The sequence below is a fragment of the Tachyglossus aculeatus genome, chromosome 8 (genome assembly GCF_015852505.1).
Source record: "Tachyglossus aculeatus isolate mTacAcu1 chromosome 8, mTacAcu1.pri, whole genome shotgun sequence".
NCBI lineage: Eukaryota > Metazoa > Chordata > Mammalia > Monotremata > Tachyglossidae > Tachyglossus > Tachyglossus aculeatus.
In genome coordinates, this window is record NC_052073.1 from 38,022,065 (window position 1) to 38,047,271 (window position 25,207).

At 44.0% G+C, this 25,207-nt stretch overlaps 1 protein-coding gene across 2 annotated transcripts in view; it reads right to left on the reverse strand.

Annotated features, from left to right (window-relative positions):
* The window catches only part of LOC119931531 (myosin-1-like), a 67,958-nt gene that overhangs the window by 19,114 nt on the left and 23,637 nt on the right, over positions 1-25,207 (reverse strand). For both annotated transcript variants that reach the window (XM_038750285.1, XM_038750286.1), the window contains exons 20-26: positions 19,759-20,014; positions 16,664-16,906; positions 16,393-16,569; positions 13,428-13,573; positions 10,472-10,562; positions 10,000-10,389; positions 5,242-5,368 (exon numbers count right to left, since the gene is read on the reverse strand). In XM_038750285.1, coding sequence (XP_038606213.1) covers positions 5,242-5,368; positions 10,000-10,389; positions 10,472-10,562; positions 13,428-13,573; positions 16,393-16,569; positions 16,664-16,906; positions 19,759-20,014 — 1,430 coding nt within the window. The remainder of the gene's footprint in view (positions 1-5,241; positions 5,369-9,999; positions 10,390-10,471; positions 10,563-13,427; positions 13,574-16,392; positions 16,570-16,663; positions 16,907-19,758; positions 20,015-25,207) is intronic.

Below are 25,207 nucleotides of genomic sequence, written 5' to 3' on the forward strand. Positions count from 1 at the left end.
AGATTCAGCGATGCTAAAGTCTGTCACCCCCCTCTAGACTGTAAACTCGTGTGGAGAGGCTTAACACTGAGAGCACTTAAGAGATTCCATCGTTACCATTTGTGTATCTCCTTCTCAGATCCAATCTTAATGGAATTTCTTTTTGTTTGTAGGAGATTCTTCACTATCCTAAATCAGCATTATTTTTAAGATGCCACTTTAGCTTTGTGGCTTTGATCCATTGCTACTTTATGAGAGGGATCAAACTGGAAAATGTAGATCAATGGAGAGAAGCAGCATGGCTCAGTGGAAAGAGCCCGGGCTTTGGAGTCAGAGGTCATGGGTTCAAATCCCGGCTCCACCAATTGTCAGCTGGGTGACTTTGGGCAAGTCACTTCACTTCTCTGGGCCTCAGTTACCTCATCTGTAAAATGGGGATTAAGACTGTGAGCCCCCCGTGGGATAACCTGATCACCTTGTAACCTCCCCAGTGCTTAGAACAGTGCTTTGCACATAGTAAGTGCTTAATAAATGCCATCATTATTATTATTATTATCAAAGAGAGTAGTAACAGAAAGAACAGTTTTTGTGGTCCAGATTCAGCGATGCTAAAGTCTGTCCCCGCCTCTAGACTGTAAACTCGTGTGGACAGGGAATGTGTCTGTTATATTGCACTGGCCCAAGAGCTCACTACAGTGCTCTGCGCACAAAAAGTGCTCAATCAATCAGTTGTATTTATTGAGCGCTTACTGTGTGCAGAGCACTGGACTAAGTGCTTGGGAAGTACAAGTTGGCAATATATAGAGACGGTCCCTACCCAACAGCGGGCTCACGGTCTAGAAGATAAATATGATTGACTGACTGACTGGCCGGGAAAGGAAACCCAGAGTGGAAATGCGTGGAATTCTTTTCTTCATGGTATTTATTGAGCACTTACTGTGTGCAGAGCACTGGACTAAGCGCTTGGGAAGTCCAAGTTGGCAACATATAGAGACGGTGCCTACCCAACAGCGGGCTCAGAGTCTAGAAGATAAATACGATTGACTAACTGACTGGCCGGGAAAGGAAACCCAGAGTGGAAATGTCCGGAATTCTTTTCTTAATGGTATTTATTAAGCGCTTACTAGGTGCCAGGCAATGTAGTAAGCACCGGGGTAGATACAAGATAATCAGGTTGGACACAGTCCCTGTCCCACCTAAGGTGAACAGTCTCAATCTCCAGTCCATTTTAATCCCCGTTGATCTCCAGCTTAAATCTCCATTTTACAGATGAGGAAACTGAAGTCCAGAGAAATGAAGTGACTTTCCCAAGGCCGCACAGCAGGGAAGGGGTGGAGGCAGGATTAAATAATAATAATAATAATAATAATAATAATAATGATGATGGCATTTGTTAAGCACTTACTATGTGCAAAGCACTGTTCTAAGCGCTCCCAGGCCCGGGCTCTTTCCACTAGGCCCTGTTGTTCCTTTTCGATTTGAGCTCTAACCCGGATTTTCCATCACTGATTGATTCCGTGGCCTCAAAAGAAAATTTAAGTCTTTCCATGGCGGCTAGCTGCCCTGACTCATTCATTCATTTATTTAATCGTATTTATTGAGCGCTTATTGTGTGCAGAGCACTGTACTAAGCGCTTGGGAAGTACAAGTTGGCAGCATAATTATATAAGGCAGGACTCCCTGCCCTGATTTCCAATCAATGGTATTTATTGAGCTCTTACTAAGTGCAGAGCATTCATTCAATCATATTTATTGAGCGCTTACTGTGTGCAGAGCACTGTACTAAGAGTTTGGGAAGTACAAGTTGGCAACACATAGAGACGGTCCCTACCCAACAGTGGTCTCCCAGTCTAGAGCACTGAACTAAGCACTTGGGTGAGTAATAATAATAATAATAGCATTTATTAAGCGCTTACTATAAGCTAAGCACTGTTTTAAGTGCTGGGAGGCTACAAGGTGATCAGGTTGTCCCACAGGGGACTCACAATCTTAATCCCCATTTTACAGATGAGTTAACGGAGGCACAGAGAAGTGAAGTGACTTGCCCAAAGTCACACAGCTGACAATTGGCGGAGTCGGGATTTGAACCCATGACCTCTGACTCCAAAGCCCGGGCTCTTTCCACTGAGCCACGCTGCTTCTCAAGTACCAAGACAACAGAATTGGGAGGCACATTCTCCGCCCGTAACGAGTTTACAGTCTAGACAGGGAGACAGACTTTTCTAGAATCATTCAATCTGATTAACTTGTATTTCCCCAGCTGCTTAGAACAGTGCTTGGCACATAGTAAGCGCTTAACAAATACCATAATTCTTAGAATCCAGCGCTTCCTTCCCCTCCCTACAGCACCTGTATATATGTTTGTACGTATTTATTACTCTATTTGTACATATTTTTTCTATTTATTTTATTTTGTGAATATGTTTCATTTTGTTGTCTGTCTCCCCCTTCTAGACCGTGAGCCCGCTGTTGGGTAGGGACTGTCTCTATCTGTCGCCAACTTGGACTTTCCAAGCGCTTAGTACAGTGCTCTGAACACAGTAGGTGCTCAATAGATATGATTGAATGAATGAATGCTTCACACATAGTAAGTACTCAATAAATGCCATTATTATTATTATTATTATTATTAGGGACTGTCTCTATATGCTGCCAACTTGTACTTCCCAAGTGCTTAGTACAGTGCTCTGTACACAGTAAGCGTTCAATAAATACGATTGATGAATGAATGAACATAGTAAGTGCTTAATAAATGCCTTATTATTATTATTATAAGGACTATATATCATATAGTGTCGGAAGCAGCATGGCCTAGTGGAAAGAATAAGGGCTGGGAAACCAGAGGACCTGGGTTCTTCCTGTGGCTTTTCTCCTTGCCTGCCCTGGGACTGTGGGCAACCTACTTATCAATCAATCGTATTTATTGAGCGCTTACTGTGTGCAGAGCACTGGACTAAGCGCTTGGGAAGTGCAAGTTGGCAACATATAGAGACGGTCCCTACCCAACAGTGGGCTCACAGTCTAGAAGCGGGAGACGGAGAACAAAACAAAACATATTAACAAAACAAAACATATTAACATATTATCTATTCTGGGCCTCAGTTTCCTCACCTGCAAAATGGGGATTTAATACCTGCCCTCTCTCCTACTTGGACTGTGTTCTCCATGTGGGTTCCAATGATCTTGCATCTACTCAGTGCTCGGCATAGAGTGAGGACTTAACAAATACTACAGTACCCCTTCTAGACTGTGAGCTGGCTGTTGGGTAGGGATCGTCTCTAAATGTTGCCAACTTGGACTTCCCAAGCGCTTAGTACAGTGCTCTGCACACAGTAAGCGCTCAATAAATACGATTGAATGAATGAATGAATATTATAATGACTATCATTGTTTTCGACGCTGACCCCCCTTCTGGAAGGCCGAGCCCTTGAAGTCATGACTCCTTTCACTGAATCGTATTTCTTGAGCGCTTACTGTGTGCAGAGCACTGTACTAAGCGCTTGGGAGAGTCTACTACGAGAAGCAGCATGGCTCAGTGGATAGAGCCCGGACTTTGGAGTCAGAGGTCATGGATTCGAATCCCAGCTCCACCAATTGTCAACTGTGTGACTTTGGGCAAGTCACTTCACTTCTCTGGGCCTCAGTTACCTCATCTGTAAAATGGGGATTAACACTGTGAGCCCCCCGTGGGACAATCTGATCACCTTGTAATCTCCCCAGCACTTAGAACAGTGCTTTGCACAGAGTAGCGCTTAATAAATGCCATCATTATCATTATTATTAGAGGAAAGAGCCCGGGCTTGGGAGTCAGAGGTCATGGGTTCTAATCAGCATGGCTCAGTGGAAAGACAGGCTTTGGAGTCAGAGGTCATGGGTTCAAATCCTGGCTCCGCCAACTGTCAGCTGTGTGACTTTGGTCCAGTCACTTCACTTCTCTGTGCCTCAGTTACCTCAACTGTAAAATGGGGATTAAAACTGCGAGCCCCCCCGGGACAACCTGATCACCTTGTAACCTCCCCAGCGCTTAGAACAGTGCTTTGCATGTAGTAATGCTTAATAAATGCCATCATTATAATTATTATTAGAGGAAAGAGCCCGGGCTTGGGAGTCAGAGGTCCTGGGTTCTAATCCCAGCTCTGTCACTTGTCAGCTGTGTGACTTTGGGCAGGTCACTTAACCTCTCTGTGCCTCAGTGACCTCATCTGTGAAAGGGGGGTTAGGACTGTGAGCCCCACGTGGGACCACCTGATTACTTTATATCTACCCCAGGGCTCAGAACGGTGCTTGGCACATAGTAAGCGCTTAGCAAATACCATTATTCCCCTTCTAGACTGTGAACCCGCTGTTGGGTAGGGACTGTCTCTATATGTTGCCAACTTGTACTTCCCATGCGCTTAGTCCAGTGCTCTGCACACAGTAAGTGCTCAATAAATACGATTGAATGAATGAATGATTATTATTATGTTATAACAATAAACACATTCCCTGCTGACGAAGAGCTTACAGTCTAGAGGGGGAGACAGATTTTAATATAAGTAAATACATTTCATATATGTGCTTGCCCTTCTAGACTGTGAGCCCACTGTTGGGTAGGGACTGTCTCTATATGTTGCCAATTTGTACTTCCCAAGCGCTTAGTACAGTGCTCTGCACATAGTAAGCGCTCAATAAATACGATTGATGATTCCCCGCTGACAAAGAGCTTACAGTCTAGAGGGGGAGACAGATTTTAATATAAGTAAATACATTTCATTTATGTGCTTGAGTGTGCTTTTAGACTGTGAGCTTTTAGACTGTGAGCCCAGTGTTGGGTAGGGACCGTCTCTATATGTTGCCAACTTGTAGTTCCCAAGCGCTTAGTACAGTGCTCTGCGCACAGTAAGTGCTCAACAAATACGATTGAATGGATGAATGATTATTATTATGCTATAGCAATAAACACATTCCCCGCTGACGAAGAGCTTACAGTGTAGAGGGGGAGACAGATTTTAATATAAGTAAATACATTTCATATATGTGCTTGAGTATGCTTTTAGACTGTGAGCTTTTAGAGTGTGAGCCCACTGTTGGGTAGGGACCGTCTCTAGATGTGGCCAACTTGGACTTCCCAAGTGCTTAGTCCAGTGCTCTGCACACAGTAAGCGCTCAATAAATACGATTGATTGATTGATTGATTGAGTGCTTTTGAAGCCCCATCCCCTTCCAACTGCCCCCCAAGTCCTCCCCCAGCCTGAACGGGAAATCCCAATTCCGATCGCTCACCCGCTTCAGTCTGCAAACGTCCCCTCTGAGCTGTCAGGTCGTTCAGCAGACGCTGCAGCTCCTCCTCCTTCGACTTGAGTTCGCTCACTTGATCTTCCAGCCCACGACACACTTTCTCAAAGTTCCCCTGGAGGCAAAAATGAGAGGAAAAAGAACAATTGTGGTATTTGTTGAGTGCTTAGTGGGTGCTGTGCAAAGCGCCGGGGTGGATACGAGCAAATCGGGTTGGATGCTTTCCCTATCCCACGTGGGGCTCACAGTCTCCATCCCCATTTTACAGATGACGTAACTGAGGCCCGGAGGAGTGAAGTGACTCGCCCAAGGCCACACAGCAGACAGGTGGTGGAGTCGGGATTTGAACCCATGACCTTCTGGTTCCCAGGCCCGGGCTCTAACCACTACCCCATGCCCGGATGTTTCAAGTTGGGTCAGTGGAGTCGCCCAAGAAGGAGTTGCGCTAAGGTGATTTGGAAGCTGTCTCGGCCTGGTTTTTTTTCAAATGGACATGTATTTTACTTGTACATATTTACTATTCTATTTATTTTGTTAAAGACTGTGAGCCCACTGTTGGGCAGGGACTGTCTCTATATGTTGCCAACTTGGACTTCCCAAGCGCTTAGTACAGTGCTCTGCACACAGTAAGCGCTCAATAAATACGACTGAATGAATAATGAATGATGTGCATCTAGCTTTACTTCTATTTATTCTGACCATTTGACACCCGTCCACATGTTTCGTTTTGTTGTCCGTCTCCCCCTTCTAGACCGTGAGCCCGTTGTTGGGTAGGGGCCGTCTCTGTATGTTGCCAACTTGGACTTCCCAAGCGCTCAGTACAGTGCTCTGCACACAGCGCTTAATAAATACGATTGAATGAATCGTATTCATCGTACCGTATGAATCGTATCGTAGAGAAGCAGTGTGGCTTAGTGGAAAGAGCCCGGGAGTCAGAGGACGTGGGTTCTAATCCCAGCTCCGCCACTTGTCTGCTGTGTGACCTTGGGCAAATCACTTAACTTCTCTGCGCCTCAGCTACCTCATCTGTAAAATGGGGATTTTATCTACCCCCCCTCAACCTTACCTCCTTCCCCTCCCCACAGCACCTGTATATATGTATATGTTAGTAAGGATTTATTACTCTATTTATTTTACTTGTACATATTTATTCTATTTTATTTTGTTAATATGTCTTGTTTTGTTGTCTGTCTCCCCCTTGTAATTATAATAATAATAATGATGGCATTTATTAAGTGCTTACTATGTGCAAAGCACTGTTCTAAGCGCTGGGGAGGTTACAAGGTGATCAGGTTGTCCCACGTGGGGCTCACAGTCTTTATCCCCATTTTAGAGATGAGGTAACTGAGGCCCAGGGAAGTGAAGTGACTTGCCCAAAGTCACACAGCTGACAATTGGTGGAGCTGGAATTCGAACCCCTGACCTCTGACTCCAAAGCCCGGGCTCTTTCCACTGAGCCACGCTCCTTCTCTCTTGTAGACCGTGAGCCCGCTGTAGGGTAGGGACCGTCTCTAGATGTTGCCAACTTGGACTTCCCAAGCGCTTAGTCCAGTGCTCTGCACCCAGTAAGCGCTCAATAAATACGATTGAATGAATGAATGAATCAATCGTATTTATTGAGCGCTTACTGTGTGCAGAGCACTGTACTAAGCGCTTGGGAAGTCCAAGTTGGCAACATATAGAGACAGTCCCTACCCAACAGTGGGCTCACAGTCTAAAAGATTAATACGATTGAATGAATGAATGACCAAACTCCATTCGCCGTCTCCCTTTGATTCCTTGTGAAGTTACCTCCTGTTAGGCCCGGTAGTCTTGTCAATCAATCAATCAATCATATTTATTGAGCGCTTACTGTGTGCAGAGCACTGTACTAGGCGCTTGGGAAGTCCAAGTTGGCAACATATAGAGACAGTCCCTACCCAACAGTGAGCTATTTCTGCCTGGGAGTCTTTGGGGCGTCCTAACAAACTGCATGATTTGCTAACTGCATCTATCCATGATGGGCTAATTGCATCTTATTGAACTGCTTGATGGGGAAACTGCATCTTACCGAACTGCTTAATGGGCTAACGGCATCTTATCCAACTTCTTGACGGGTTTACTGCCTCTATCTAACTGCTTAATGGAATCCAACGGCAATTGGGCGAAGCAGCGTGGCTCAGGGGAAAGAGCCCGGGCTTTGGAGTCAGAGGTCATGGGTTCAAATCCCGGCTCCGCCGCTTGTCAGCTGGGTGACCTTGAACAAGTCACTTCTCTGGGCCTTAGTACCCTCATCTGGAAAATGGGGATTGAGATTGTGAGCCCCAGCTGGGGCAACCTGATCACCTTGTATCCTCCCCAGCACTTAGGACAGTGCTTTGCACATAGTAAGCACTTGTACTTCCCAAGCGATTAGTCCAGTGCTCTGCACACAGTAAGCGCTCAATAAATACGATTGAATGAATGAATTTACTATTCTATTTATTTTATTTTGTTAATATGTTTTGTTTTGTTGCCTGTCTCCCCCTTCTAGACTGTGAGCCCGCTGTTGGGTAGGGACCGTCTCTGTATGTTGTCAACTTGTACTTCCCAAGCGCTTAGTCCAGTGCTCTGCACACAGTAAGTGCTCAGTAAATACAATTGAATGAATGAATGAATATTATTATTATTATTAAGAATGAACTTGTACATATTTAATATTCTATTCACTTAATTTTGTGAATATGTTTTGTTTTGTTGTCTGTCTCCCCCTTCTAGAGTGTGAGCCCGCTGTTGGGTAGGGACCGTCTCTATACGTTGCCAACTTGTACTTCCCAAGCACTTAGTGCAGTGCTCTGCACACAGTAAGCTCTCAATAAATATGATTGAATGAATGATGATGATTATTATGATTAAGAATGAACTTGTACATATTTACTATTCTATTTGATTTTGTGAATATGTTTTGTTTTGTTGTCTGTCTCCCCCTTCTAGACTGTGAGCCTGGTGTTGGGTAGGGACCGTCTCTATACGTTGCCAACTTGTACTTCCCAAGCGCTTAGTGCAGTGCTCTGCACACAGTAAGCGCTCAATAAATACGATTGAATGAATGATCGCTGCAACTCATCAAACTGTTTGACAGGCTCACTGTATCTTAGAGGCTTCTAAAACCTGGTTCTTGCGCTTGGACTTTCATTAGACCCCTTCTAGACTGTGAGCGCAACTGTTGGGTAGGGACCGTCTCTATCTGTTGCCAACTTGGACTTCCCAAGCGCTTAGTCCAGTGCTCTGCACACAGTAAGCGCTCAATAAATACGATTGAATGAATGAATGAATTACACCTCACTGCCACCTTTCTGAACTGGAAATTGGGGAAACTTATCCTTTCCGCCCGATCACGGACTGGAGCCGCCGGGGGCCCGTTTTGCTCTTTCCAGTGGCGCTGGGCACCTCAAAGAATCGGATTCCGTTTTTAGAGAAGCAGCTTGGCTCAGTGGAAAGATTACGGGCTTGGGAGTCAGAGGTCATGGGTTCTAATAATAATGATGGCATTTGTTCATTCATTCATTCAATCGTATTTATTGAGCGCTTACTGTGTGCTTTGTTACGTGCTTACTATGTACAAAGCACTGTTCTAAGCTCTTGGTGGAATACAATAATAATAACAATGGCATTTATTAAGTGCTTACTATGTGCAAAGCACTGTTCTAAGCACTGGGGAGGTTACAAGGTGATCAGGTTGTCCCACGCCGGGCTCACAGTCTTCATCCCCATTTTACAGATGAGGTAAGTGAGGCTCAGAGAAGTTGAGTGACTTGTCCAAGGTCACACAGCAGACATAATAATAACGATGGCATTTGTTAAGTGCTTACTATGTGCCAAGCACTGTTCTAAGCGCTGGGGGGATACAAGGTGATCAGGTTGTCCCCATGTGGGGCTCACAGTCTTAATCCCCATTTTACAGATGAGGTAACTGAGGCCCAGAGAAATGAAGTGACTTGCCCAGTGTCACACAGCAGACATGTGGCGGAGCCGGGATTCAAACCCATGACCTCTGACTCCAAAGCCCGGGCTCTTTCCACTGAGCCACGCTGCTTCTCTGCGACTCTGCCGTTTGTCAGCTGTGTGACTTTGGGCTAGTCACTTCACTTCTCTGGGCCTCAGTTCCCTGATCTGTAAAATGGGGATTAAGACTGTGAGCCCCACATGGGACAACCTGATTATCGTGTATCCCCCCCAGCGCTTGGCACCTCGCAAACCTTTAATAACCCTTAGACTGTGAGCCCACTGTTGGGTAGGGACTGTCTCTATATGTTGCCAACTTGTACTTCCCAAGCGCTTAGCACAGTGCTCTGCACACAGTAAGTGCTCAATAAATATGATTGATTGATTGATTAATAAATACCATTATTATTATTATTTCTTCTGGGATTTTAGACTCTGGCGATACAGACTTGCCCATCCCTTTTTCTCACCTACAATTCAGGGTGCGAGTTCAGCATGGGCCCCGTTTGCCCCACAGCCTCGATAGCGATTCTTTCCGGCCTTTAGGGCAGGGAACGGGTCTGTTAATGCTGTTGTGCTCTGTAGGTAGTAAGTGCTCAATAAAAACCATTGATTGATTGATCAGGGGACTTTTGACCCATAACAAGCTGACTGGGCCCGGGATAAGACCCCATGGCAAGCCCATCTTGGCTTCCTGAATTGCGGGCCATTAAGTAACGGGAGTCCAGCTCATTTCTCTTCCTCCCGCTCTGCCGTGAGACAGCGCGGAAGACCCCGGGATACCTTGGCCTTGGAGACGGTCTCCAGGTTGCCAGCCAGGTCATCGATCTCCATCTTCATCTCGCTCTTCTCCTTCTCCAGCTTCTGCTTGACGCGCTGCAGGTTGTCGATCTGCTCCCCGAGCTCGGCCATGCTGTCAGCGTGCTTCTTGCGCAGGGCGGCCGCTGTGGCCTCGTGCTGCAGGGTGGCCTCCTCCAGGTCCCCCCGCATCTTCTGGAACTCGGCCTCGCGCTTCTTGTTCAGCTCGATCTGGGCGGAGGTGGCCCCTCCGGCCTCCTCCAGCCGCTCGCTGATCTCCTCCAGCTCCCGGGACAGGTCGGACCTCTGCTTCTCCGCTTTGGCCCTTGACGCCCGCTCGGCCTCGATCTCCTCCTCCAGCTCCTCGACGCGAGCCTGGGGACGACACACGGGGAAAACGCGCTCCGGTCAGCCTCTTCCCGGGAACGCTCTCCCGTACGGTGGGAAAATGGCCAACCTGTAGCTCTTTGATCTTCTTCTGCAGCTGCACGCCCAGGGCCTGTTCATCCTCGACTTTGCTCTGCAGGTTGCTGATTTCGAACTCCTTCCTGTTGGAAAAACCACGTAGGTGAGCACCCTAGCCAAATTCCAAATGGTTTTTTTAATGGTATTTGTCAAGCACTTACTATGTGCCAGGTATTGTACTAAGCGCTGGGCTAGATGCAAGCTAGTCAAGTTAATCAATCATATTTATTGAGCGCTTACTGTGTGCAGAACACTGTACTAAGCGCTTGGGAAGTACAAGTTGGCAACATATAGAGACAGTCCCTACCGAACAGTGGGCTCACAATCTAAAAAGACTGTTAGACACAGTCCCTGTCTCACAGACTTCATCCCCAGTTTCTGGATGAGGAAACTGAGGCAAAGAGAAGCGAAGTGACTTGTCAAAGTCACGCAGCAGAAAAGCGGTGGAGCCGAGATAACAATATTAATAATAATAATGATTGTGGTATTCGTTAAACACTTACTTTGTGTCAGGCATTGCACTAAGCGCTGGGGTGGATGATGATGATGGCATTTATTAGGCGCTTACTATGTGCAAAGCACTGTTCTAAGCACTGGGGAGGTTACAGGGTGATCAGCTTGTCCCACGTGGGGCTCACAGACTTCATCCCCAGTTTTCAGATGAGGGAACGGAGGCAAAGAGAAGCGAAGTGACTTGTCAAAGTCACGCAGCAGAAAAGCAGTGGAGCCGGGATAACAATATTAATAATAATAATGATTGTGGTATTCGTTAAGCGCTTACTTTGTGGCAGGCATTGTACTAGGCTCTGGGGTGGATGATGATGATGGCATTAGGCGCTTACTATGTGCAAAGCACTGTTCTAAGCGCTGGGGAGGTTACAGGGTGATCAGCTTGTCCCATGTGGGGCTCACAGACTTCATCCCCAGTTTTCAGACGAGGGAACGGAGGCAAAGAGAAGCGAAGTGACTTGTCGAAGTCACGCAGCAGGAAAGTGGTGGAGCCGGGATAATAACATTAATAATAATAATAATAATGATTGTGGTATTTGTTAAGCGCTACTTTGTGCCAGGCATTTGTACTAAGCCCTGGGGTGGATGATGATGATGATGGCATTTATTAAGCACTTACTATTATTGTACATATTTACTATTCTATTTATTTTGTCAATGATGTGCATCTACCTTTACTTCTATTTATTCTGACGACTTGACACCTGACCACATGTTTTGCTGTCTGTCTCCCACTTCTAGACTGTGAGCCCGTTGTCGGGTAGGGACCGTCTCTGCCTGTTGCCAACTTGGACTTCCCAAGCGTTTAGTACAGTGCTCTGCATTTTCATTGATTCATTCAATAGTATTTATTCATTCATTCATTCATCCATTCAGTCGTATTTATTGAGCGCTTACTGTGTGCAGAGCACTGTACTAAGCGCTTGGGAAGTACAAGTTGGCAACATATAGAGACGGTCCCTACCCAACAGTGGGCATACAGTAAGCGGTCAATAAATATGATTGAATGAATGAATACTACATGCAAAGCACTGTTCTAAGTGCTGGAGGAGATAAAAGGTAATCAGGTTGTCCCATGTGGGGCTCACAGTCTCCATCCCCATTTTCCAGATGAGGTAACTGAGGCCCAGGGAAGTGAAGTGACTGGCCCAAAGTCACACAGCTGACAATTGGCGGAGCCGGGATTAGATCCCACTACCTTGGACTCCTAAGCCCGGGCCCTTTCCACTGAGTCACGCTCCTTGGTTACAAGCAAATAGGGGTTGGACACAGTCCCTGTCTCACATAGGGCTCACAGTCATAATCCCCATTTTGCAGATGAGGGAATAGAGGCACAGGGAAGTGAAGTGACTCATCTCCCCCTCCCCATCCCCCCGCCTTCCCTCCTTCTGCTCCCCACAGCACCTGTATATATGTATATATGTTTGTACGGATTTATTACTCTATTTTATTTGTACATATTTATTCTATTGATTTTATTTTGTTAGTATGTTTTGCTTTGTTCTCTGTCTCCCCCTTCCAGACTGTGAGCCCACTGTTGGGTAGGGACCGTCTTTAGATGTTGCCAACTTGTAATAATAAATAAATAATAATGATGGTATTTGTTAAGCACTTACTATGTGCAAAGCACGGTTCTAAGCGCTGGAGAGGTTATAAGGTGATCAGGTTGTCCCACGGGGGGCTCACAGTCTTATTCCCCATTTTCCAGATGAGGTAACCGAGGCCCAGAGAAGTGAAATGACTGGCCCAAAGTCACCCAGCTGACAATTGGCGGAGCCTGGATTTGAACCCATGACCTCTGACTCCAAAGCCCGGGCTCTTTCCACTGAGCCAAGCGCTTAGTCCAGTGCTCTGCACACAGTAAGCGCTCAATAAATACGACTGAGCCCCCTCCTTCCTCTCCCCCTCATTCCCCTCTCCATCCCCCCGCCTTACCTCCTTCCCTTCCCCACAGCACCTGTATATATGTATATATGTTTGTATATGTTTATTACTCTATTTATTTGACTTGTACATATCTATTCTATTTATTTTATTTTGTTAATATGTTTGGTTTTGTTGTCTGTCTCCCCCTTCTAGACTGTGAGCCCACTGTTGGGTAGGTACTGTCTCTATGTGCTGCCAACTTGTACTTCCCAAGCGCTTAGTCCAGTGCTCTGCACACAGTAAGCGCTCAATAAATATGATTGATTGATTGATTGGCTGAATGAATTAATCTGCAGTCGCAGAGCAGGCAAATGGTGAGCCGGGATGAGAAGCCAGGTCCTTCTGGTTCCCGGGCCGGGGCCACGTCTCTTCTCATGGTTCTCATGTCCCCCGCTGTGGGACAACCTGATCACCTTGTACCCCCCCAGCACTTAGAACAGTGCCTTGCACATAGTAAGCGCTTAATAAATGCCATTATTATTATTCTAGGGGAAATCTTTTTCGCCACTTACTTTTTGAGTTTTTCATCCAGCTGCTGTTTGTCATTTTCCACATCCATCATGGATTCCTGGGCCAACTTCAGGTCTCCCTCGAGTTTCCGCTTGGCCCGTTCCAGCTCCATGCGAAGTTTCTTCTCTTGCTCCAGAGATCCTTCGAGCTAAATTCACCGGACATTTGGTTTATTTCATTTCTCACGGGCTGCCCCATTCCAATATTGATAATTCATTCATTCAGTCACTCATTCAATCGTATTTATTGAGTTATTTATTTATTTTACTTGTACATATCTATTCTATTTATTTTGTTAGTATGTTTGGTTTTGTTCTCCGTCTCCCCCTTTTAGACTGTGAGCCCACTGTTGGGTAGGGACTGTCTCTATATGTTGCCAACTTGTACTTCCCAAGCACTTAGTACAGTGCTCTGCACACAGTAAGCACTCAATAAATACGATTGATTGATTGCAGAGCACTGTACTAAGTGCTTGTAATAATTGTGGTATTTGTTATATGCTTACTCTGTGCCAGGCACTGTAATGATGGCATTTATTAAGCGCTTACTATTCATTCATTCATTCAAGACTGTGAGCCCCCTCCTTCCTCTCCCCCTCCTCCCCATCCCCAACCCCCCCCCAGCCTTACCTCCTTCCCCTCCCCACAGCACCTGTATATATGTATATATGTTTGTACGGATTTATTACTCTATTTTATTTGTACATATTTATTCTATTGATTTTATTCTGTTAGGATGTTTTGTTTTGTTGTCTGTCTCCCCCTTCTAGACTGTGAGCCCGCTGTTGGGTAGGGACAGTCTCTAGATGTTGCCAACTTGGACTTCCCAAGAGCTTAGTCCAGTGCTCTGCACACAGTAAGCACTAAACAACTACGATTGAATGAATGAATGAATGAATGAATATTTATTACTCTATTTATTTTATTTGTACATATTTATTCTATTGATTTTCTTTTGTTAACATGTTTTGTTTTGTTGTCTGTCTCCCCCTTCTAGACTGTGAGCCCGCTGTTGGGTAGGGACCGTCTCTATCTGTTGCCAACTTGACTTCCCAAGCGCTTAATCCAGTGCTCTGCACATAGTAAGCACTCAATCAATATGCTTGAATGAATGAATGAATGAAATGACAACCTGCTCCCCTTGTAACTTCCCCAGCGCTTAGAACAGTGCTCTGTACACAGTAAGTGCTCAATCAATACGATTGAATGAATGAATGAATGAAATGCCAACCTGCTCTCCTTGTAACTTCCCCAGTGCTTAGAACAGTGCTCTGCACACAGTAAGCGCTCAATCAATGCGCTTGAATGAATGAATGAATGAAATGACAACCTGCTCTCCTTGTAACTTCCCCGGTGCTTAGTCCAGTGCTCTGCACACAGTAAGTGCTCAATCAATACGCTTGAATGAATGAGTGAATGAAATGCCAACCTGCTCTCCTTGTAACTTCCCCAGCGCTTAGAACAGTGCTCTGCACACAGTAAGTGCTCATTCAATACGCTTGAATGAATGAAATGACAACCTGCTCTCCTTGTAACTTCCCCAGCGCTTAGAACAGTGCTCTGCACACAGTAAGCGCTCAATCAATACGATTGAATGAATGAGTGAATGAAATGGCAACCTGTTCTCCTTGTAACGTCCCCAGGGCTTAGAACAGTGCTCTGCACACAGTAAGCGCTCAATCAATACGACTGACTGAATGAATGAATGAAATGCCAACCTGCTCTCCTTGTAACTTCCCCGGCGCTTAGAACAGTGCTCTGCACACAGTCAGCGCTCAATCAATACGCTTGAATGAATGAATGAAATGCCAACCTGCTCTCCTTGTAACTTCCCCAGCGCTTAGAACAGTGCTCTGCACATAGTAAGCGCTCAATCAATACGATTGAATGAATGAATGAATGAAATGCCAACCTGCTCTCCTTGTAACTTCCCCAGCGCTTAGAACAGTGCTCTGCACACAGTAAGCACTCATTCAATACGCTTGAATGAATGAATGAAATGACAACCTGCTCTCCTTGTAACACCCCGGCGCTTAGTCCAGTGCTCTGCACACAGTAAGCGCTCAATCAATACACTTGAATGAATGAATGAATGAAATGACAACCTGCTCTCCTTGTAACTTCCCTAGCGCTTAGAACAGTGCTCTGCACACAGTAAGCTCTCAATCAATACGCTTGAATGAATGAATGAATGAAATGCCAACCTGCTCTCCTTGTAACTTCCCCAGCGCTTAGAACAGTGCTCTGCACACAGTAAGCGCTCAATCAATACGCTTGAATGAATGAATGAAATGACAACCTGCTCTCCTTGTAACTACTCCAGTGCTTAGAACAGTGCTCTGCACACAGTAAGTGCTCAATCAATACTCTTGAATGAATGAATGAATGAATGAAATGACAGCCTGCTCTCCTTGTAACTTCCCCGGCGCTTAGAACAGTGCTCTGCACACAGTCAGCGCTCAATCAATACGCTTGAATGAATGAATGAATGAAATGCCAACCTGCTCTCCTTGTAACTTCCCTAGCGCTTAGAACAGTGCTCTGCACACAGTAAGCGCTCAATCAATACGCTTGAATGAATGAATGAATGAATGAAATGCCAACCTGCTCTCCTTGTAACTTCCCCAGCGCTTAGAACAGTGCTCTGCACAGTCAGCGCTCAATCAATATGCTTGAATGAATGAATGAATGAAATGACAACCTGCTCTCCTTGTAACTTCCCCAGCGCTTAGAACAGTGCTCTGCACAGTCAGCGCTCAATCAATATGCTTGAATGAATGAATGAATGAAATGACAACCTGCTCTCCTTGTAACTTCCCCAGCGCTTAGAACAGTGCTTTGCACATAGTAAGCGCTTAATAAATGTCATCATTATTATTATTATTATCGTGACATGCCACCGAGAGGAGCATTTCATCACTCCTGATTCTGGAAAGAGAAGACCCGTGGTGTTTTCATTCGGGCTTACGTCGTCCACTTGCTGTTCCAGCTTGGCCTTGGCCTTGGTGAGCGTGTTGACTTTGTCCTCCTCGGCCTGGAGGTCGTCCAGGGTCTGCTGGTGGGCCTCCTGGAGAGCTTTCTTCTCTTTGGTCAGCTTGGCGATGGTGTCGTCCAGGCCGGCCATCTCCTCCGTCAGGTTCTTCACCTGGGGCGAGGGAAGGCGCGTTGCCCCATGGCGCTCGGGGCCCGGGACGGCGGCGGCGGGGACGAGGGGGAACCGTCCCGTCCCCTTCCCTTACCTTATTCTCGGTGGCGTGCTTCTCCTTCTCCACCTTGGCCAGCGTCAGCTCCAGGTCGTCGATGTCCTTCTTCAGCTCGGAGCACTCGTCCTCCAGCTTCCTCTTCTTGGCCGTCAGCTCGGCGTTGATCTCCTCCTCGTCCTCCGCCCTCTCCGTCACCTCTTTGACTTTGGCCTCCAGCTGGATTTTCGTCTTGATCAGCTGGTCGCACCTCTCCTCCGCGTCGGCCAAGCCGTCCGCTTCCTGCAGGGGATTTGGGTGAAAATCCGTGCCGTGCTGAGAGTTGTTCTAGACAAGATTCCTTTGTTCCGGGGACCCCTTTTTTAATCAATCAAATCAATCAATCAATCGTATTTATTGAGCGCTTACTGTGTGCAGAGCACTGGACTAAGCGCTTGGGAAGTACAAGTTGGCAACATATAGAGACGGTCCCTACCCAACAGTCTAAAAAGCTCAACTGTCAGGGAAATAATAATAATAATAATAATGGTGGTATTTGTTAATAATAATAATGATAGCACTTATTAAGCGCTTACTATGTGCAAAGCACTTCTCTAAGCGCTGGGGAGGTGACAAGGTGATCAGGTTGTCCCGGGAGGCTCACAGTCTTAATCCCCATTTTACAGATGAGGTAACCGAGGCCCAGAGAAGTGAAGTGACTTGCCCAAAGTCACACAGCTGGCAATTGGCAGAGGCGGGATTTGAACCCATGACCTCTGACTCCAAAGCCCGGGCTCTTTCCATTGAGCCACGCCGCTCTTACTACGTGCCCAGCACTGTGGTAGATATAAGATAATCAGGTCTCCCGCAGGGCTCACACTATGGAGAAGCCACATGGCTTGGTGGAAAGAGCACGAGCTATGGAGTCAGAGGTCATGGGTTCAAATCCCGGCTCCACCAATTGTCTGCTGTGTGACTTTGGGCAAGTCACTTCAATCAATCAATCAATCATATTTATTGAGCGCTTACTGTGTGCAGAGCACTGTACTAAGCGCTTGGGAAGTACAAGTTGGCAACATATAGACTTCACTTCTCTGAGCCTCAGTGACCTCATCTGTAAAATGGGGATGAAGACTGTGAGCCCCCCGTGGGACAACGTGATCACCTTGTTTCCTCCCCAGTGCTTAGAACAGTGCTTGGCACATAGTAAGCGCTTAACAAATGCCATCATTATTATTATTATTAGAACAGTGCTTTGCACATAGTAAGCACTTAATAAATACCATTATTATTATTATAATAAGTAGGAGAAGCAGCGTGGTTCAGTGGGAAGAGCCCGGGCTTTGGAGTCAGAGGTCATGGGGTCGAATCCCGGCTCCGCCACATGTCTACTGTGTGACCTTGGGCAAGTCACTTCACTTCTCTGGGCCTCAGTTCCCTCATCTGTAAAATGGGGATGAAGACTGTGAGCCCCTCGTGGGACAACCTGATCACCTTGTAACCTCTCCAGTGCTTAGAACAGTGCTTTGCACATGGTAAGTACTTAACAAATACCATTATTATTATTATTATTATTATTATTATTCTCTGGGCCTCAGTTCCCTCATCTGGAAAATGGGGATGAAGACTGTGAGCCCCCCGTGGGACAACCTGATCACCTTGTAACCTCTCCAGTGCTTAGAACAGTGCTTTGCACATAGTAAGTGATTAACAAATACTATTATTATTATTATTATTATTATTATTGTTGTTGTTGTTATTGTTATTATTCTCTGGGCACATAGCAAGCACTTAATAAACTCCATTATTATTATCATCATTATTATTATTATAGAACAGTGCTTGGCACATAGTAAGCACGTAAGTGCCATAATCATTATTATTATTATTATTATTATTATTATTATTAAACAGTGCTTGGCACATAGTAAGCACTTATCAATTCCATTATTATTATTATTGTTATAGAACAGTGCTTAGCACATAGTAAGCACTTAAGTGCCATTATTATTATTATAGAACAGTGCTTAGCACATAGTAAGCACTTAATAAATTCTATTATGATTATTATTATAGAACTGTGCTTGGCACATAGTAAGCACGGAAGTGCCATCATCATTATCATTATTATTATTATAGAACAATGCTAGGCACATAGCACTTAATCAATTCCATTATTATTATTATGATTATAGAACAGTGCTTGACACATAGTAAGCACTTAAGTGCCATTATTATTATTATAGAACAGTGCACATAGTAGGCATGGAAGTGCCATCATCATTATCATTATTATTATTATTATAGGACAGTGCTTGGCACATAGTAAGCACTTAATTAATTCCATTATTATTATTATTATTATTATAGAACAGTGCTTGGCACATAGTAAGCCCTTAATAAGTGCCGTTATCATTATTATAGAACAGTGCTTGGCACAAAGTAAGCACTTAATAAATCTATTATTATTATAGAACTGTGCTTGGGACATAGTAAGCATGTAAGTGCCATCATCATTATCATTATTATTATTATTATTACAGAACAGTGCTTGGCACATAGTAAGCACTTAATTCCATTCTTCTTCTTCTTATTCTTATTATTATAGAACAGTGCTTGGCACATAGTAAGCACTTGTGCCATTATTATTATTATTATTATTATTATTATATAGAACAGTGCACATAGTAAGCACGTAAGTGCCATTATCATTATTATTATTATAGGACAGTGCTTGGCACATAGCAAGCACTTAATCAATTCCATTATTATTATTATAGAACAGTGCTTGGCACATAGTAAGCACTTGAGTGCCATCATCATTATTATTATTATTACAGAACAGTGCTTGGCCCATAGTAAGCACTTAATCAATTCCATTATGATCATTATTATTATTATTATAGAACAGTGCTTGGCCCATCCATTACTATCATTATTATCACTATAGAACAGTGCCCGGCACATAGTAAGCACTTAATCAATTCCATTATTATTCTATAATACATTCATAAATTCCATTATGATTACGATCATTATTCTTGATAATACTGAATCCAACTGAATGAATAAATCCAAGCAAGGACTGCCGTAGTAGGGCTGTTTGGACCTCAGAGACGGAGGCGGAAAGGCCTCCTCCGGCGCCGACCACTCACCGACTGGACTTGGAGCTGAAGGTCGTTCTTCTCCTGGATCAGGGCCACCATCTTCTCCTCCAGCTCCTTCTTTTTGGCCTCCGACTTGGCGAGCTCCTCTTTGGTCTTCTCGAACTCCTCCTTCATGGTGGCCATCTCCTTCTCCCTCTCCGCGCTCTTCAGCAGCGGCTTGATCTTGAAGAAGAGCTTCATCCAGGGCCAGTGCTTGACGTTCATGAAGGCGCGGATGTTGTACTGGATGCAGAAGAGGGCTTCCCTGGAAAGGAAAATGAGATGTCCTGTCGGTGGGCCTTTGCGCGTAATAATAATAACGATAAAGATGGTGTTAGTTAAGCGCTTACTACGTGCAGAGCACTCTTCTAAGTGCTGGGGAGGTTACCATAATAAGAATAATGATAATAATGGCATTTGTTAAGCGCTTACTAGACGGGAGGAAATGAAAATGAGATGGTCGATGGGCATTTGCACGTGATAATGATAATAATAAAGATGGTGTTTGTTAAGCGCTTACTATGTGCAAAGTACTCTTCTAAGTGCTGGGGAGGTTACCATAATAAGAATAATGATAAGAATGGCATTTGTTAAGTGCTTACTAGACGGCAGGAAATGAAAATGAGATGTCGTGTTGATGGGCATTTGTGCGTAATAATAATAATAATGATAAAGATGGTGTTTGTTAAGCGCTTACTATGTGCAAAGCAGTATTCTAAGTGCTGGGGAGGTTACCATAATAAGGATAATGATAATAATGGCATTTGTTAAGCGCTTACTAGATGGGAGGAAATGAAAATGAGATGCCGGTCGATGGGCCTTTGCGCTTAATTATAATAATAATGATAAAGATGGTGTTTGTTAAGCGCTTACTATGTGCAGAGAGCTCTTCTAAGTGCTGGGGAGGTTACCATAATAAGAATAATGATAATAATGACATTTGTTAAGCGCTTGCTAGACGGGAGGAAATGAAAGTGAGGTGTCGATGGGCATTTGCGTGTAATAATAATAATGATAAAGATGGTGTTTGTTAAGCACTTACTATGTGCAAAGCACTCTTCTAAGTGCTGGGGAGGTTACCATAATAAGAATAATGATAACAATGGCATTTGTTAAGCGCTTACTAGACGGGAGGAAATGAAAATGAGATGTCATGTCAATGGGCATTTGCGCGTAATAATAATAATAATAAAGATGGTGTTTGTTAATAATGATGGCATTTGTTAAGCGCTTACTATGTGCAGAGCACTGTTCTAAGCACTGGGGAGGATACAAGGTGATCAGATTGTCCTAAGTGGGGCTCACAGTCTTAATCCCCATTTTACAGATGAGGGAACCGAGGCCCAGAGGAGTGAAGTGACTTGCCCAAAGACACACAGCTGACAAGTGGCGGAGCCGGGATTTGAACCCATGACCTCTGACTCCAAAGCCAGGGCTCTTTCCACTGACCCACGCTGCTGAAAATGAGATGTCGTGTCGATGGGCCTTTGCGCGTAATAATAATAACGATAAAGATGGTGTTTGTTAAGCGCTTAGTATGTGCAAAGCACTCTTCTAAGTGCTGGGGAGGTAACAATAATAAGAATAATGATAATAATGGCATTTGTTAAGTGCTTACTAGATGGGAGGAAATGAAAATGAGATGCCGTGTCGATGGACATTTGCACGTAATAATAATTATAATGATAAAGATGGTGTTTAAGCGCTTACTATGTGCAAAGCACTCTTCTAAGTGCTGGGGAGGTTACCATAATAAGAATAATGATAATAATGGCATTTGTTAAGCACTTACTAGACGGGAGGAAATGAAAATGAGATGTCGCGTCGATGGGCCTTTTCGTCTAATAATAATGATGAAGATGGTGTTTGTTAAGCACTTACAATGTGCAAAGCACTCTTCTAAGTGCTGGGGAGGTTACCATAATAAGAATAATGATAATAATGGCATTTGTTAAGCGCTTACTAGACGGGAGGAAATGAAAATGAGATGTCGATGGGCCTTTGCGCGTAATAATAATAATAATGATAAAGATGGTGTTTGTTAAGCGCTTAATATGTGCAAAGCACTCTTCTAAGTGCTGGGGAGGTTACCATAATAAGAATAATGATAATAATGGCATTTGTTAAGCGCTTACTAGACGGGAGGAAATGAAAATGAGATGCCGTGTCGATGGGCATTTGCATGTAATAATAATTATAATGATAAAGATGGTGTTTGTTAAGCGCTTACTATGTGCAAAGCACTCTTCTAAGTGCTGGGGAGGTTACCATAATAAGAATAATGATAATAATGGCATTTGTTAAGCACTTACTAGACGGGAGGAAATGAAAATGAGATGTCGCGTCGATGGGCCTTTTTGTCTAATAATAATGATAAAGATGGTGTTTGTTAAGCACTTACAATGTGCGAAGCACTCTTCCAAGTGCTGGGGAGGTTACCATAATAAGAATAATGATAATAATGGCATTTGTTAAGCGCTTACTAGACGGGAGGAAATGAAAATGAGATGGTCGATGGGCCTTTGCGCGTAATAATAATAATAATGATAAAGATGGTGTCTGTTAAGCACTTAATATGTGCAAAGCACTCTTCTAAGTGCTGGGGAGGTTACCATAATAAAGAATAATGATAATAATGGCATTTGTTAAGCGCTTACTAGACGGAAGGAAATGAAAATGAGATGTCGTGTCGATGGGCCTTTGAGCGTAATAATAATAATGATGATAAAGATGGTGTTTGTTAAGCGCTTACTATGTGCAAAGCACTCTTCTAAGTGCTGGGGAGGTTACCATGATAAGAATAATGATAATAATGGCATTTGTTAAGCGCTTACTAGACGGGAGGAAATGAAAATGAGATGTTGTGTCGATGGGCATTTGTGTGTAATAATAATAATAATGATAAAGATGGTGTTTGTTAAGCGCTTACTATGTGCAGAACACTCTTCGAAGTGCTGGGGAGGTTACCATAATAAGAATAATGATAATAATGGAATTTGTTAAGCGCTTACTAGACGGGAGGAAATGAAAATGAGATGTTGTGTCGATGGGCATTTGTGTGTAATAATAATAATAATGATAAAGATGGTGTTTGTTAAGCGCTTACTATGTGCAGAACACTCTTCTAAGTGCTGGGGAGGTTACCATAATAAGAATAATGATAATAATGGAATTTGTTAAGCGCTTACTAGACGGGAGGAAATGAAAATGAGATGTAGTGTCGATGGGCATTTGCGCGTAACAATAATAATGATAAAGAAGGTGTTTGTTAAGCGCTTACTATGTGCAGAGCACTCTTCTAAGTGCTGGGGAGGTTACCACAATAAGAATAATGATAATAATGGCATTTGTTAAGCGCTTACTAGACGGGAGGAAATGAAAATGATATGTGTTGATGGGCATTTTGCGCGTAATAATAATAATGATAAAGATGGTGTTTGTTAAGTGCTTACTATGTACAAAGCACTCTTCTAAGTGCTGGGGAGGTTACCATAATAAGAATGGTGATAATAATGGCATTTGTTAAGCGCTTACTAGACGGGAGGAAATGAAAATGAGATGTTGTGTCGATGGGCATTTGTGTGTAATAATAATAATAATGATAAAGATGGTGTTAAGTGCTTACTATGTGCGGAACACTCTTCTAAGTGCTGGGGAGGTTACCATAATAAGAATAATGATAATAATGGAATTTGTTAAGCGCTTACTAGACGGGAGGAAATGAAAATGAGATGTAGTGTCGATGGGCATTTGCGCGTAACAATAATAATGATAAAGAAGGTGTTTGTTAAGCGCTTACTATGTGCAGAGCACTCTTCTAAGTGCTGGGGAGGTTATCACAATAAGAATAATGATAATAATGGCATTTGTTAAGCGCTTACTAGATGGGAGGAAATGAAAATGATATGTGTCGATGGGCATTTTGCGCGTAATAATAATAATGATAAAGATGGTGTTTGTTAAGTGCTTACTATGTACAAAGCACTCTTCTAAGTGCTGGGGAGGTTACCATAATAAGAATGGTGATAATAATGGCATTTGTTAAGCGCTTACTAGACGGGAGGAAATGAAAATGAGATGTCGTGTCGATGGGCCTTTGCACGTAATAATAATCACGATAAAGATGGTGTTTGTTAAGCGCTTACTATGTGCAAAGCACTCTTCTAAGTGCTGGGGAGGTTACCATAATAAGAATAATGATAATAATGGCGTTTGTTAAGCGCTTACTAGACAGGAGGAAATGAAAATGAGATGTCGTGTCGATGGGCATTTGTGCGTAATAATAATAATAATGATAAAGATGGTGTTTGTTAAGCGCTTACTATGTGCAAAGCACTCTTCTAAGTGCTGGGGAGGTTACCATAATAAGAATAATGATAATAATGGCATTTGTTAAGCGCTTACTAGACGGGAGGAAATGAAAATGAGATGCCGGTCGATGGGCCTTTGTGCGTAATTATAATAATAATGATAAAGATGGTGTTTGTTAAGCGCTTACTATGTGCAGAGCACTCTTCTAAGTGCTGGGGAGGTTACCATAATAAGAATAATGATAATAATGGCATTTGTTAAGCGCTTACTAGACGGGAGGAAATGAAAATGAGATGTCGTGTCGATGGGCATTTGCACGTAATAATAATAATAATAAAGATAGTGTTAAGCACTTACTATGTGCAAAGCACTGTTCTAAGTGCTGGGGAGGTTACAATAATAAGAGTAATGATAATAATGGCATTTATTAAGCACCTACTAGACTGTGAGCCCACTGTTGGTTAGGGACCATCTCTATATGTTGCCAACTTGGACTTCCCAAGTGCTTATTCCAGTGCTCTGCACACAGTAAGTGCTCAATCAATACCATTGAATGAATGAAAAGTGAATGAATGTGCAAAGCACTGTTCTAAGTGCTGGGGAGGTTACAAGGTGATCAGGTTGTCCCCTGGGGGGCTCACGGTTTTCATCCCCATTTGACAGATGAGGGAACTGAGGCCCAGAGAAGTAAAGTGACTTGCCCAAAGTCACACAGCTGACAGATGGCGGAGCCGGGATTTGAACCCCTGACCTCTGACTCCAAAGCCCGGGCTCCTTCCACTGAGCTATGAGGTGATCAGGTTGTCCCGTGGGGGGCTCACACTTTTTTTTTTAATCCCCATGTTACAGATGAGGTAACTGAGGCCCAGAGAAGTGAAGTGCCTTGCCCAAAGTCACCCAGCTGACAATTGGAGGAGCCAGGATTGGAACCCATGGCCTCTGACTCCAAAGCCCGGGCTTTTTCCACTGAGCCACGCTGCTTCTCCACTGTAATAAATCCTAGTAGAGAGCACTGTAAAAATAACAACTGCGGTATTCGTAAGGTCCCTGGGGCTTGACGTTCTCTCTTCCACCACCATCAGGAATCAATCACTGATCAGCAATCAATCAATGGGAAGCAGCGTGGCTCAGTGGAAAGAGCCCGGGC